This window comes from Podarcis filfolensis (genome assembly GCF_964270895.1).
Source record: "Podarcis filfolensis genome assembly, chromosome: 2".
Classification (NCBI taxonomy): domain Eukaryota; kingdom Metazoa; phylum Chordata; class Lepidosauria; order Squamata; family Lacertidae; genus Podarcis; species Podarcis filfolensis.
Genome location: NC_139605.1, coordinates 11,311,774 through 11,327,776, shown reverse-complemented (window position 1 = coordinate 11,327,776; position 16,003 = coordinate 11,311,774). Strand labels below are relative to the sequence as shown.

At 46.9% G+C, this 16,003-nt stretch overlaps 1 protein-coding gene across 4 annotated transcripts in view; it reads left to right on the top strand.

Annotated features, from left to right (window-relative positions):
- Positions 1–14,421, top strand: part of PBX2 (PBX homeobox 2) — a 38,827-nt gene extending 24,406 nt beyond the window's left edge. For 2 of the 4 annotated variants that reach the window (XM_083602062.1, XM_083602063.1), the window contains exons 5-9: positions 3,565–3,700; positions 3,959–4,007; positions 4,537–4,625; positions 5,347–5,433; positions 7,561–14,421. In XM_083602062.1, coding sequence (XP_083458188.1) covers positions 3,565–3,700; positions 3,959–4,007; positions 4,537–4,625; positions 5,347–5,433; positions 7,561–7,653 — 454 coding nt within the window. In that variant the 3' untranslated portion in view covers positions 7,654–14,421. Of the gene's footprint in view, positions 1–3,564; positions 3,701–3,958; positions 4,104–4,536; positions 4,626–5,346; positions 5,434–7,560 lie in introns of all 4 variants that reach the window. The other 2 variants (XM_083602060.1, XM_083602061.1) reach the window with 1 other exon arrangement.
- Positions 14,422–16,003: the final 1,582 nt, after the last annotated feature.

Sequence of the window (16,003 nt, the reverse complement as noted above, 5' to 3'; positions counted from 1 at the left end):
TGTCAACCTAGCAGTTCGAAAGCACGTCAAAGTGCAAGTAGATAAATAGGTACCGCTCTGGCGGGAAGGTAAACGGCGTTTCCATGAGCTGCTCTGGTTCGCCAGAAGCAGCTTAGTCATGCTGGCCACATGACCTGGAAAAACTGTTTGTGGACAAACGTCGGCTCCCTTGGCCAGTAAAGTGAGATGAGTTCCGCAACCCCAGAGTCGTCGGCGACTAACAGTCAGGGGTCCTTTACATTTATATAACTGAGTTTCTAACACTGCCTGCCCTTCTTATGGCATTGCTTCTTTTCGGACTTGGCAGGAAGGACAGAGACAAAACTCGAATAAGTTGACTCTGGTGCCCCCTAGAGTTGGTCTCCTTGCCTTCTCCCCTACCACTCCAAATGGGCACAAGCCACTGCTGCTTGTGGGTTGTTGCATCCCGCCAGCACCTAACATCTCTCGCTTAAGAGAGGCAGGAAGAATGCCAGCTGCAGCTGCTGCCTGTTTAAGGGGTTCAGAGCTCCTTTTGCTTCTCTGCCCTGTGAAAAAGACCAGGAAGGGATTCAGGCCATGCTGGTTAGCAACACTCAGGAGTAGGAAAGAGAGATCAAGGTCTGCTGGCTTGACCCTTGTGGCCGTACAGCTGCCAACCCAGGCCTCGTCCTTCCTTGGAACCGGAGAGAGGGGCAGGGGTCAGCACAAAACTTCCACTCCCTCCGCAGCTTCAGAGTTGTGAGGAAGGCTTGCCGTGGCGAGCAGAACTGTTGAAACTTGATTTTGTTAATTTTTTAAGTTGCACACTGCCTTTCAATAAGTATTTCCAGAGTAGTTTGTGGTGTTTGGTTGTGGGTGTAGTTTAAAATTAATAATAATATTAATAATAATAATAATAATAGACATTACGTGAACGATTTGATACAAGAGAAGGGTGAAAAACAGCAGGATAAAACATTCCACCATGTTGAATTTTTCATCGGGGAAAAATCAATAATATTGTCAGAGGTAGCATATGCCTCTGAATAGCGGATGCCGGGAATCGCAGGTGGGAAGAGCTCTGCAGCACTCAGTCTAGGCTTCCTCTAGACCTTTGGCTTGACCCAGCAGGGCTTTCCTTTATATTCTTAGAGAGGATTTCACTTTGCACAGAAAATCCATCGAAAAGGCAGGGGTAGCCAACCTTTTTATACTTACCGCCCACTAATTCATTTTTCTCTTGATGGTGTAGAACCCCTTTCCGCCCACCTGGAATCCTGAAACGCCCACTAGTGGGTGGTAGGGGCCAGGTTGAGTACCCCTGCTCTAGGCAAACCTCGCTGGGGAGAGAATTTCATAAGTGGGGCTTCACGGCCCATTCCACCCTGTAGCTGCCTCACCTTGAATGTTCTTTCCAGTGCAAGACCCGCCTGCTCTTTTCATAGCATGACCCCAAGGGTCATCTAGTCCAACCCCCTTGCAGTAGTATGAGTAGTAGTAGTAGTAGTAGTAGTATGAGTAGTAACAACAACAACAACAACAACAACAACAATTTATTATTTATACCCCGCCCATCTGGCTGAGTTTCCCCAGCCACTCTGAACAGCTTCCAATCGAGTGTTAAAAACAATACAGCATTAAATATTAAAAACTTCCCTAAACAGGATTGCCTTCAGATGTCTTTTATAGAGAAGATAGCTGCTTATTTCCACAGGGCGGGACCTCAGTGTCCAGGCTGGACGATGGGGGTGGAGATGCTCCTTCAGGTATACAGGACCGAGGCTGTTTAGGGCTTTAAAGGTCAGCACCAACACTTTGAAGTGTGCTCGGAAACATACTGGGAGCCAATGCAGATTTCTCAGGACCGGTGTTATGTGGTCCCGGCGGCTACTCCCAGTCACCAGTCTAGCTGCTGCATTCTGGATTAATTGCAGTTTCCGGGTCACCTTCAAATGTAGCCCCACGTAGAGCGCATTGCAGTAGTCCACCTGTGGAAATCTAGCATGTTAGGGGAATGAGTTCTAGGGCAGCTGTCCACTCTTCATTAATTAAAATTTTGCATCGGTTATAGTTTAATTCAGTTTAATACAGGTTAATACAGGTTATAGTTTAATACAGGTTAATTAACCTGTATTAATTACACAAATTGAGTTAATGTGTTTGAAATCTTTACCTTTTCTCGTCATAATTCTGCATTTGCTGGGAGAGAGGCAACGATCCAGGGACAACACTGAAGACCTGTTCCCCAATCTCTGGCAACCTCAGTGGTTCTCTGTTTCCCCCCCTGGGGTTTCAACAGGCATTGCTAACATACTTTTAGGATAGATGCTATAGCCATAAGGGCTAGATTCCTGTCTTCTTAAAAGAACATAAAATATAAATCTCTGATTCAGAAGAAGCTGAATGGCGCACCAAGGGTGCACAGTGGACTGTTTCAGCACTTCTGCAAAACCTCTGTATGCTTGTATCAGGCCTGGTATCTGGCCAAGCCTCCGGCCTGACACACATTGACTTTTGCATGTTAGTCTCCCACACAAGCAGGCAATTAACCAAACACACAAGGGGTGTTCAAATCATGCAATTTGTCGAGTGGCACAGCAACAGGAGAGCTGTGCCACACACTTTATCAGAGCATATAGCCCAGCCTCTAATTCTCCTCGCGTCTCTTTAACTTTTTGAGGGCCTCTTGCAGATGCTACCTTCTCTGCACAACATAGGCCTTCAGGGTGGTGGCACCTGGCCTGTGGAATTCCCTCCCATCAAATGTCAGGCAGACCTGGTCTCTGTTGCCGTTGTGGTGCCTGCCAAAGACCTTCCTCTTCCTACAAGCCTTTTAGAATCATTGAATTGTAGAGTTGGAAGGGATCCCAAGGGTCATCTAGTCCAACCCCCTGCAATGCAGGAATCTCAGCTAAAGCATCCATGACAGGTGGCCATCCAACCTTTGCTTAAAAACCTCCAAGAAAGGAGAGTTCACCACCTCTCATGGGAGTCTGTTCCACTGTCAAACAGCTCTTACTCTCAGAAAGTTTTTCCAAATGTTTAGATGGAATCTCCTTTCTTGTAACTTGAAGCCATTGGTTCAAGTCCTACCCTATGGAGAGAAATGTGGGGCCCAGAATTGTTTTCATCACTTGGCATCCTGAGCTCCTTTTGAAGGAAGGGTGGGGTACAAATTTAATAAATAACAATACAGTGGTACCTCGGGTTACATACGCTTCAGGTTACAGACTCCGCTAACCCAGAAATAGCAGCTTGGGTTAAGAACTTTGCTTCAGGATGAGAACAGAAATTGTGCAGTGGCGGCGCAGCAGCAGGAGGCCCCATTTGCTAAAGTGGTGCTTCAGGTTAAGAACAGTTTCAGGTTAAGAATGGACCTCCGGAAAGAATTAATTACTTAACACGAGGTACCACTATAACTCGGTTCCACCACCCCGCTACCCGTGGGTATAGGACGAAATGCAGATTTCATAAATGACAACAATACTTCTGGATTCCACATGCTGCACACCCACCCCACTGATTACCCCGACTGCCTTTCTTTTCCTCTTCCCAAATTGCTGCCTCTGCCAACCCTGCGCATCCTTTTTTTTCCGCTCGCAGGCGGAAGCGGCGCAATTTCAGCAAGCAGGCTACGGAGGTGCTCAATGAGTATTTCTACTCTCACCTGAGCAACCCTTACCCCAGCGAAGAGGCCAAAGAGGAGCTTGCCAAGAAGTGTGGAATCACAGTCTCACAGGTACCCGGGTGTGTTTTGGGGGGGTGAGGTGGGTGGGGGCAGGCCCCAGGCTGTGCTAGAGAGGCCCCTGAGTATGGGACAGGGTTGGCTGGGGAGGGGAGGAAAAGCTCATTGTTTGGCTGACCTGTCAATACATAATCCCCTTCCCTCCCCTTCCCTCCCCACCCCTCTTTTCCCCCCCTCATTCCCTCCCCGCTTCCCATCCCTTCATGTTTGACCTTCCCTCCCCCCCCCCACTTCCCCCCTCCCTCCTTCCAGGTCTCAAACTGGTTCGGGAACAAGCGCATCCGCTATAAGAAGAACATCGGCAAGTTCCAAGAGGAAGCCAATATTTACGCCGTGAAAACGGCTGTCAGCGCCGCACAGAGTGGGGGCGACTCCCCCAACACCCCCTCCTCCGCGGGTAACTCCCCTCCCCCCCGAAAAAAAAGCTCCGCCACACCCCATGTTGGTGCGGGAGTCCTCCTCGCTGGGGTTGGAGAAACGTGGAACCCTTCCCTCCAACATGCGCTGGAGTTCCCGAAGGAGATCCCTCCAACACCAGCGCCCTCTGCCCCACTCCCCCATGGTCAGTGTGCGCGCCCCCTCCTGGGCGCAGAGCGGCGAGGTGCCCCCTCACACCCCGCTCCCCCACACGCCGGTGTTTGCGTCCCCCCCGTCGGCCTTGGAGTAGCCAAGGCTTCCTCCCGCAGGCAGGTCGCCTCGGCTTGCTTCTTCAGCTAGTTGCCTTTTGCAGTGGTGTTCACCTTTTTCTTTGCTCGAAGCAACCGTGCCTTCCACCCCCAGTCACCCTGTTGCTATCTTTCGCTCCCGCCCCTTCCTCTGTTTTCTGGCAGGCTCCGGCGGCTCCTTCAACCTCTCCAGCTCTGGGGATATGTTCATGGGCCTTCAGGGTCTGAATGGAGACTCGTATCCCACATCACAGGTCAGTTCCTTTCCCTCCTGGGATGGCTCGGTGCATTCTCTAGTTATCTCCCACGTGGACTGCTGCAATGCGCTCTATGTGGGGCTGCCTTTGGAGGTGACCGGAAACTACAATTACTCCAGAATGGGGCAGCTAGACTGGTGACTGGGAGCGGCCGCCGAGACCACATAACACCGGTCTTGAAATACCTACATTGGCTCCCAGCACGGTTCCGAGCACAATTCAAAGTGTTGGCGCTGACCTTTAAAGCCCTAAATGGCCTCGGTCCAGTACAGTCATACCTTGGGTTACAGACGCTTCAGTTTGCGTTTTTTGGGGTTGCAGACCGCCGAAACCTGGAAGTACAGGAACGGGTTACTTCCAGGTTTGCAACCCCCAAAAACGCAACACTTTCCAAAATACTAGCAGAAGTCTTATTTTTCTGTAAAAATGAAAAGAGAAGAAAATTAGAGGAAATTGGCAATTTTAACAAACTTTCCCTCTACCCTGTAGAAAAAAAGAGAGAGGAAAGATTGACGTAAAATGGAAAATACACGCTACATAGCAAAACAGTGCCGTAAATCAGTTGACAGTTTTGAGTAAACTCCACATTGCTCGATCCTTCTTAACACCCACTCAAGTCTTGATGAGTTTTCAGCCCAACATAACTGCTGCTCCTGTCTTATTCTCCCCATCCCTGCTGTCATTCTGCCCTTTTGATGTGTCTTCCCTCAACTACTAGGTGGAATCGATGCGTCACTCGATGGGGCCAGGGGGCTACGGGGACAGCATGGCTGCCACCCAGATGTACAGTCCACGAGAAATGAGGGTGAGTTTGTGCGTCGGGAGACTTGACCCACCTGGTTCTCACTGAAGAGGTAACTTTGTTCTGTCTGGGATGTATTGCTTTAGACTTCATGCATGTCAAGGCTCACATTATACAAGAGTCCTGCTAGATTAGGACAAAGGTCCGCCTAGGCCCCATCTGCACCAAACATTTCAAGCACTGTGATGCTACTTTAGGCACTCGTGGTTTTCCTGAAAGAGTTCTGGGAACAGTAGTTTATTAACGGTGCTTAAGAGTTGTAAGGAGACCCCTATTCCTTCTCACTGAGCTATAATTCCCAGAGCGGTCAAGCAATCAGTCCTACTTCACAGAGAAGTTGAAGCTCTGTGAGCTGGAATTACGGTCTACTGGCCCCTCTCAGCACTGTTAAGAAACTACAGTTCCCAATATTCTTTTGAGGGAAAGGCATTGGTTTTGATTTGATTTGATATTTGCATTCTGCTTTTCCAACAACAAGCGCTGAGCTCAAAAGCGGCTCACAGTAATCACATTAGCGCTGAAAAACCCAAACATTGCGATCATTATAATATCCAACACAATAGCATATAAATAAAGTAAACTGCAGTGACAGAGTCAGCAAAACAATTAATACAGTTCAATAAAGCCGTGACTGTTTAAAGTGGTATCATAGGTACTTGAAATGTATGGGCTCTAGTCCAGCTCCTGTTTTCCACAGTGGTCAAGCCACTAGCAGAGGAGGAATGCAATAGCCTGACAGAGGTTGTTCGGTGATACACGGCTTCTGAATGTGGAGATTTCATTTAACCAGTTGTGGTTTCTAGCCATTCTCTTATGGGTGGAATCCATTTGGTGTCCCAGCACTCACAGAGGAGTGCTTTTGATGGGGAGGAATCTGCTAAGAGAAGAGGAGGGGAAGGCAATTTTGCCAGTTCCTTGTTCAGCCCTTCCATCTATTCTGGAAGGCTTCCCAATTCTTTGGGGCTGCAGGGGACATCTGCAAAAATTCCCTCCCTCTGATTTCCGTAGGCAAAAGCCGTCTGCTTTGCTGCAAGGACACCAATTGGATTCCACCCCACAAATCCTCCCTCTAATCCCCTTTTAAAACGATCTGAGCTTGATGGCCATTGCCACAGCTTCCAGGCTGACATTTAATTATGCCTTGCGTGTGAAGAAGATTTGGTTTGAGGAGATTCAGGGACTGAAGATATTTTTCCTCTCCTGGACCTCACAAGAACCCAAGTGAGGGTAGAGGATTGTGCCCAGTGTGGTGAACAGCAGCTTGTGGTGGATGCATATCTGAATACTCCCACATCAATAAACTACATTCCTGCTAGTAAAACTAAACAAAACCACTATCTTTGGGGACAGCCTAGACTCGAACCACAGCTGTGCATATGCTCAGCATTAAACATAATTACAGTTCTATGTCCGGAAAGGCTGAATATCAGTTCATTCAAATATTTTATTCTGGCCTTGCTAGTGATGGGGGAGGTAACGTAGTGGGAGCCCAGCCCCAGTCAGTGGCTTCAGACGCCAGAGTGGCTTCTGAGATTTCAGCAAGCATTCCAGCATGTTTCCCAAGTAGAGTTGTGTGACCTAGAAGCCCGTTTAAAGGGAGAAGCCCAAGACGATTGTGGAGCTGAATTATGTGCCCACTTTTACATTCTGGTATGCGCACGTTCCTCAATGGAAAGAAAGAAATACGAGGTTTTCTTTCTTACTTGGTGAAGCTTACTAAAATGATTCATCTGAGTCCAAAGTAGTTAAAGGTCCAGGAGAAGCTTTTATCATGTGATCTGCTGTTTGCACGGACTGCTCATTAGATCCAATAAAATAAAGGGAGTGAACACACATACATACACCCCCACCCACCCACCCACCCCTGACCTCTTTCCTTTCTTCTACCGTAGAACTGTTTTTGATAGCAAAATTAGGGATTCAGAGAAGAGTTGGGCGAGTTGCTGGCACTTAATGGTCTATAATGGTGCCAAGGGAACAAACACACCCCAGTCTCTGGGAAAGCGGAGCTAGGAGAACTCCCACGGAAAGGAAAAGAGGTTTAGCAGGTTGGAACTTTGCAAGAAACTGCAAATTAAATTGCCTCTATTTTTTTTTTGTAACAACTGTTTCTCTCCTTTTTTTCACCAGGCCAATGGTGGCTGGCAGGAAGCAGCCACCCCATCCTCTGTAACCTCCCCAACAGAAGGTCCTGGTAGTGTCCACTCTGACACCTCCAACTGATCCTGCTGGGCTGCGCTCCCTCCTCTGTCGTTTTCTTCCTGGCTCCAGTGGGGGGGAGGGAATTAACCCTAGTGCTGAACTAGGCTGGGCAGGGAAAGAACTCGTCTTTTCTCCCACCTGGCAGGAGATCACTGCACCACCCGCAGTGCCGGGGCAGGGGAGGGAAGCAAGTACAGCATCTCTTGGCATTCAAGGTGGCAACACTCCATGGGGACGGTGAATTCAAGATGGCACCCGTTGTGATCCAAGATCCTTCCATGATCCTGAATGGCACCTCTTAATAAGCAAGACGCAACTCTAGAAGCGGTGAAGGGGACCCAAGGCGGTAGGAGGCGGGGTGGGGAGCGGGTGGGAGGGGCTATCTCAAGCGGTCCGTCTGCTTGGAGGGGCTAGGCAGATGAGCTAATGTACCTGCAATGCGATATCATAATCTCCTGGCTCGGCCTTGTAGATAAGCACACCTGCCTGAGGGGCGTCGAGATGGCATCTAAACTGCTTATCGTGGGATTGTGATTCAAGATGGCAGCACCAATGGGTCTCTTGGTAATAGGATGAGCAGAGACGTTGGCCGAAGAGGGCTTAAGTTGGCATCTCTCCATGATGGGATGATTCCAAGATAGCAAACTGTGGCGTCTTCCTGTCGAGATTTGAACATGGCATGTATATATAAAAGAGAGAAAGAGAGAAGGGAAATCAGGCATGGATCCTGGCTGGACTCAAGGTGGGCATCTCCTTTGCTGGTGCTGACCAGAGACACCAACTTCCTTATGAAATATTTTGGCAGAAAACGAACATGTAAGGCAATGCAAGGGCCTCGCTGCAAGATTGTGTGGAGCCATGGCAAAACCCTCACCTAGGCTGAAGAAACTGTTATACCTCTCAGTGAATAGGTTCCCTGGGTATGAAGATCTAAGATGGCTACCATCTGAATCAGAAAGGGCATATAGCCCTGAAGAGAAGTCACGAGGGGCCCAAGATGTTACAGACTGGTGCCCTTCCATTGGGCCAGAAGTGGGGAACCTTTGGCCTTCCAATGGTTGTTGGGCTGCGGCTGTTGGCCATGCTGGCTTGGGTTGATGGGAGATGTCGTTTATCAACATCTGGAGAGCCAAAGGTTCCCCGCTAAAGAGACAGAACATACCATGGTACCTTTTATCAGAAAGACAGTGGGGGCTGGCTTTCCAAAATGGCGGTTCAAGGTAATAGGGGAGGGGAAGTAGTAATAAGCACAAACTTCCTATCTCCTAGGCAGGACTAGAAGTTGTGGGGGAAGCCATAGGGCTAAGAGAGCCCAGCACACCCCACGTTACACATGCTGTATACTGTAGCTGCATTATGGGTGATGGGGGTCTGCTTTTCTTTCTGTCAAATCTCTTGCTTTCTGAGCTGTTTGGGTTTTTTTGGCCTCTTCTCTCTCTCTTTCAGTTTTTCCCATTGTAACCATTTCTTATTGTGTGTACAGTTTCTCTCTCGAGTTTTTTTCTCTGCTGTTTCTTATACTCTTGATATTTCCCCCCTGTTAAGTTCTTTTCCCTTTCTCCACCCATCACCATCTTAGGGCTTTTCTGCCTGGTCTGACCCAAGCACAATCAGATAGGTTTCTGAATGTCACAGTCCTCTTTGTGTGATATTTGTGCAGGCCCTAATCTTGTTCAAAATGGAGAAAATGACCTTTAAATATATTTTTTAAAGGGAGTTTACAGAATGGTGGAGATACAGGTTGGGCATAGCAGTATCCCTTCCCGTTAAATAGATATGCTGTGTATCTGGGACAAACTATAAATTATGTTAAATGCACCATTTCATTTCTTCACTTTTAAAAACGGACATGTGGAGCAGTTCCAAAAAATCCCCCGCCACACCCAAAAATGTCTGCTTGCCTTGGAAGGAAAACTTCCATTACTGAAATTGCTTCAGGGGGCTTTTTTATTGGCAAGAGTCCTGCTTGCAGTTTTTGTTTTTTTTTTAAATCCACCAGGTTAATTGATGGGACTTAATGTAATGTATGGTTTAAAATGGGGTTTGAAGCCCCTGTGGTTGGAAAGTAGGTCCTGATGGATAGGTGTCCTTGAAAGGGAATCTGCCCACCATCACCACCAGTCAAAAGAGGGTTGAAGGTATATTCTCTCAATTCGCATCTGGTGATGGCTTGATTGAGTGTGGATTGATCAGATGCCCCAGGAACACTCCCAGAATCCTCTGCAACTGGGTAGAGTCTCTGTGGCAGATCTGCAAGGGATGGAGAAACTGAAGGTAGGAAAACAAGGAAAGTGCTACAGTACCAGCCAGGGAAATTGCATTTTGCCAGGGACAGCGTATTCTGGTTAAATGCTCTGGCAGCGCAATAGTCTTTCAAAGGAAGGGACAGATAGGAGGGCAGGTTTGGGAACAAAGTAGGAAATGTCATTTGTTGTACATCCACCACCTGCTCCAGAATCCTAATTTGTGCAGAAAAGCTCACTCGAGTTGATGCTTCCATTTTTCCTTTAGCCCAATGCAAATATGGAGGATTTGAACAAACCAAAAGCATTACTCCAGTATCCCATTTTCATTGATTTCCTTCCCTCCCTTTGCTCCTATGAATTCCAGCCCAAAGGGGTCGCTAGCGATGCTTGGGAAGCTAGTATAGTTTATATTTCAAAGGACCGTTTTATCCAGAATTGAGTAAGGCGTTTTCCCCCACTGTGATGGAAAGAAGTGGTATGAGTGTGTAAATAGTTTTGCTTGGGAAGCGAATGACCTGAATGAGAGGCAGAAGCTGAGGAGGGAGACAAGGAAAATCTGGTAAAGTAAAAACCACACAGAATGGATCCAAGTGCACAAGAGCAAATAGTGGGGGAGAAATATGAAATAGGAGAGAGCGATATCAAAAGTAGTGAGAGGTGGGAATGAAACACAGTGGGAAAGGAGAAATGGTAGGGAGATAAGCTAAAATCTCCTGACGAGAGAATATGAACTAAGGAAGACAAATCTGAAGGGCAGGAATATTGGAACTCGAAAGAGTTGGGAACTAACAAAGAGATTGCAGGTTGGAAAAAGGGAAATTAGAAGAGTAGTGGGAAAGGATTATAAAGTAGAAAAGATCCAGTAGATTTGGGGGGGGGGGGAGAGAAAACACGCATTCAGTGGCACCTGTTCACAAGAGGAATGTGTACTTGGATCAGAAAAGAGGATTTGGACGTGAGAAGATACCAAAATAAGACTCGAAAGACGGAATGTGGATAAAGGCAATCGGATTGCAAAAGATGACAAAGGAATGGTCCAAAGGACGGAGGAAAGGCCTGCTTGTGGAAGTTGCCAAAGCCGGAGGGATTCAGACCCAAGGGTGGACATTGGGTGCGACAGGCGCAAATCCTGATGGCACGAGAGACCCATTAGGAGCAACGGAAACCCACATAAGACTTTTCAAGTTGCTCTCCCCCTTGCTCGCAGGGAGGGCTCCATGCTAGTCAGTCCAATAGCTTTATTACCTCATGGCGCAAGAAACCAATAGAGTCTTGGGACAGAGACCTTTTGAACCTGCTACCTCTGTGTGCCCTGTGGGGGTTTTTTTTGGGGGAGAACAGTGCTGTGAGACACCCCCTCAAAAAAAGCCTCCCTGCCCCGTGCCCTTTGACTGAGGGTATTGGGGTTCATCACCCTGACTGGCCGTTTTGACTTGTTCTGTTTTGGGTTTGTTTTGTTTTCTTGCTCTAGATTGCCTTTGCTTTTATTATCATCATTTTTCTTCTATAAAGTTGAAGACAATTTTTGCCCTGGGATTCATTTGGGTAAAAGGAGGAGGAAATGAGTGGGGAGGAAAGTCTGGTTCACCCCCCAAAACACACACACCTGTTTGCTGGGTATCTATACAAGCCCACATAGAGACCAAACCACACTTTGCACCATTCAGACCAGTTTGCAGTGTGTGTGGGAAAGCTCAAAATGTCTTGTGGCAGAAGCGCTTACGTGCCAATACATTTTTGTGAACAGCTCTTATTTGGGGGTTTTTTTCACCATGCCAATGTCCACTGCGAAATGGGTTGGAATAGCTTTGAACCATATGAGAAACCACTTCACACAGCTTGCCACATGAAGCTGCTTACAAAGTTGTTTGGAGCAATTTGCCTAGCACAACATTTAATCTCTGTTCTGGTCCTTGGTGGCTGACGGCAGCCATTTTGTTTCTTAGGCCGAGGGGTTAGGATTGCCACTTGGCCAATTTCTGACTGATGTACCTGTTCTGTTTCTTACAAAACAAAACAAAACCAGGCCCTGCAGCTTATTCCTTATGGTTTTGATTTTCTCTTTTAAGTGGTAATCCTAAAACAATGGCTGGTTGTCTGCCAACACGAGGAAAGATAAATGAGGTTAGGACACCCATGTTGAAACAGTTCCCGCACACAAATTCCAATTGGATCTACTTGAATTGACAACATAAGTTACAGCCTTAAGGCCAAACTAGATGTGTAGTTTTTTTTCCCTCTCACAGTATTTTCTTTTTCTTTTTAACAATAATAGTGGGGGTTGGCTTAATTATTTCTGTGTGATTGTATGTTTTGTAACTTCTATATTTTACCAGGTGAGGCAAGTGGGGTGAGGGGGTGGTTTAGTAAGTGACTGGGAAAACGGTCTGTGTGACTGGGGAAGGATTCACACGACATTCCTCCATTCCAATATGCAGCATTCTGGCGTAGTTATACAAAACAAGATGGCAATGGAAGGAGATTTCCAGAACCTGGTTCTCCTGCCGACCCGTCCAGATTAGCTAGAAGCAGTGCTTTTTGTGTGTGACAGAGCTCACCAGTACAGAGCACCGCCATGTCATTTATTTATTTTTGGATGCCCATGGCAACCATTTTGTGCTGGCACCCTCAGCATTTCATTTGAGTACTGGCACCTCTATTTTTTTTAGCAACAACTAAAGCAGTGCCAGGAAAGGCCCTGAATGGCACACTTATGAGAATGATAAAATGAATGAGCCAGATTCACATTTCTGTTGGTTGTCTTTTGGTACCATTGATTGGGGGGTGGCTTTTCCCCATTTTTAATTTTTTGGTTTTTCCCCCGGTGTGCATATTAACATCTAACAAGCAGGTGCAGAAGTTTGGGAACTACTGCGCTAAATAATACCGTTCACCTGACCAGCTGGTTGGCAGCCTTGCCCAGTTTATACACCATTTAAGACGCAGGTTTTGAGACTCTTTTGGGGCAGGCTTAATATTTCAGGAGGTCCCAACATGATGTACCTGTAATGGAAACCACCATTGTGACAATTTCCACCCCTTGTGAGACTCTTAGAAAGGTGCACCAGTGCTGTTTGTGGAGTGGTTTATGTGCCTCTGTGCTTTCTTCACCCTACACTGGAATACAGTGCATGTGCGCACCCAACATGCCCAGCCACAGGAGCAAACTGGAAGCTTTTGCTGTTTGCGTCTCTCTTGCTGGAGGCTACGAGATAGCAGGGTCTAACCTGCTCCCAGCTCTGTCCCATGGCCCTACCACGGTGGTGTTGAAATAAAAAACCCATGACCCACATGGAAGCATAGGTGAGCTGGAGGGGGAGAACAAAAGCATTTAAGAGGCGCATAGAGGCATTTCAACACAGAAAGAACGGCAGAAGGGGAGTGAGGAGGCACTAGGACACGGATAAGAGATCCTACGGCCCTCGTGATGTTAGGCTGTGACCCCCATCATGGCTGATGGGAGTTTGGAAGGACTATAGATTTTCCAGCCATGCTGGAAGAATGGAGAACCCCAAATTTCAGTTCATTTGGCTGGGGTAGGGATCCTTCCATTGGTACAGCCATGATTGAGATTTGTCGTTGCGATGATCCCCTAAGTCTCAGGGAATTGCCACTGCAAATCTGAAGCAAGGCTTTACCAACAGAAGTGTCATGGCTCCCTCCCCCAAAGCATTCTGGGAATTGTCATTGGGTAATTTTCTGAGGATTCTGTTGCAAACCCCAAACTGCGCCCTGACAGAACTAAAGCATCCGCACCCAGCCCATGCCCATTAAATGTTTACTTGGGAGCAAGTCTTGCCGAGTTTAATAGGTTATGCTCCCAAGTATGTGCAGAAGACTAACCTTTGGCTACCTTGGTGGCGGTGAAGTTAAATGGAGAGTTAATTAAGATGCCTGGGCAAGAATATATACACAGGATCTTTCAAGGTACATATTCAAGATTTCTCATGTCTTAACATGCATAAAAGGATAAGTAATGTGGTAAAATCGTGGTTCCGTTTCCCCCTATTTTTCTTTATGCTTTTTGAACACTCGTCTCCCGGAGTGGGCTACGGTGTCCCTTTTATTCCCAAGCATCACAGAGTCTGTTATAACACTGAATGTCCCACTCACCTGCATTTTTAACTACCCAAAGATCAAAATGGGCTCTTTTCTGGGCTAAGTAGCCGTCTTAGTAACATTAGACCAAAACTGGCTCCCTGCCCTTTTGGCATGGATGCAATTGTTTAATTTGGAGGGGTGGTGTGACTGCCTTTTTCCCAGTGTAGTAACGACAGTGATGCAGAAAGAAAGCATCTGTTGGATTTTTACTGTCGAAAGTCACAGAGGTCCCATCCCCACCCCCAAAGTTGGCTTCCCTGAGGTGGAGTCTGTTACTTCCTTGCGGGCGGAAGCCTAAGCAAAGGGATCCACAAGTACAGAGAGCCTTTGGAGGCTTCAGAGGAAAGATGGATTTCAATTGTAGGGGGGAAATATACTCTGGAGGTTCCCCCATCACTCTCTTGTACAGTTTTGCCTAAACAATAAAATATATTTTTTTCCACTGGTGCTTTCCCATTATTTCTACTTTAGAGAACTTAAAGAGTTCCGAGTTAGCAGGCATACTACAGAAAGGGTGTGCACTCTAGATCTTCAGCTAAAGAATAGGAACTAAAAAGTAAATGCAACGTAAACTGGAGGTGTCCCCCATCCCACACAAAGGACGGGGCTGTTGCTATTTAACATGTTCGTGGATGATCTGGAGTTAGGAGCGAACAGATACCTGCATTGCAGGCGGCTGGGCTAGATGACTGTGTTCTATAGGGCATGGTTGCCATCACTGCAGACAAGACCCGGTTATTCAGGATGGAAATCTGAGCAGATTTGTGAAGCCTTCCAAAAGGATTTCCCCAAACCGAGCAAATAAGGAGACCGGATAAGAGGGGCATAAAACTGCATGTTGTGGAGAGAAAGAGGATCACGTTTTTTGCTTCCTCGTGACGTTAGATCTCAACAGAGCTGAATGTTGGAAGATTCAGGGCAGACAAAGTGCTTCTTCACACTGCACATAGTTAAAACTATGGAATTCACGCTCAAGTCACTAACTTGGGTGGCTTTGAAAGGATTTAGACAAATTTGTGACTGATGAGTCTTATCAGTGGCTGTTCCACCTTCAGTGAGCGTGAATGCCACAGCTGGACCTCATGGACCTTTGACATGACGCAGCACGGATGCTATGTTCTTAACCTAAGCAAGGGCAAACTTCAGAAACTGATGGGATCTGAACTGGCTGTAACCAAACAGGAAAGAGGGCTTGCGTGGCAATGGCTTGAAAAATTATAGCCACTCAATGCAGTAGCAGTGGAGGGGGGTGGGAAGGCAAATTCCATTGCTAGGGACTGAAAATAATTTAACAGTATCCCATTTTATTCCTGGTGCATTCAAATTTGGAATAGTTTGTGTCTTCCCCTATTAAAAGCAAGGGGGGGGGGAGTTCTATTTTGTTGGATCTCCTGTGGGGTTTTTTAAAGCAGAAGAGACCTCTGGGTATAGGGCAGTACAGTGGTACCTCGGGTTACATACGCTTCAGGTTACAGACTCCGTTAACCAAGAAATAGTACCTCGGGTTAAGAACTTTACCTCAGGATGAGAACAGAAATCGTGCTCCGGTGGCACGGCAGCAGCAGGAGACCCCATTAGCTAAAATGGTGCTTCAGGTTAAGAACAATTTCAGGTTAAGAACGGACCTCCGGAACGAATTAAGTGCTTAACCCGAGGTACCACTGTATATAAATTTAATAATAAAAGCCCAAGATCTACCAACTGGAAGCTGGTGCAAGAGACTTAGAATTCACTTATGATTAAAGAACAGGATGTTGTTGAGGACATTCTGAGCTCAAGACTTGGTTTTCAGTACCAAGAACTCAACCAAACTCATAGTCCTGTCACAAAAACATGCACTCCAGAGTAGCTTCATTTCAGCGGCTGAAATTAGGTGGAAATAAGTCGTTGAGTTGTTGCTACTGTAAAATAATTGGGGGACAAGAAGCATTTGCTGATCTAATACGAGACACCCAGATCGGTCCATTCCTGTGTTTTCCCACAGCAGTTGGGGAAAGGTAATGAAAACAAGGGACTGGAACATC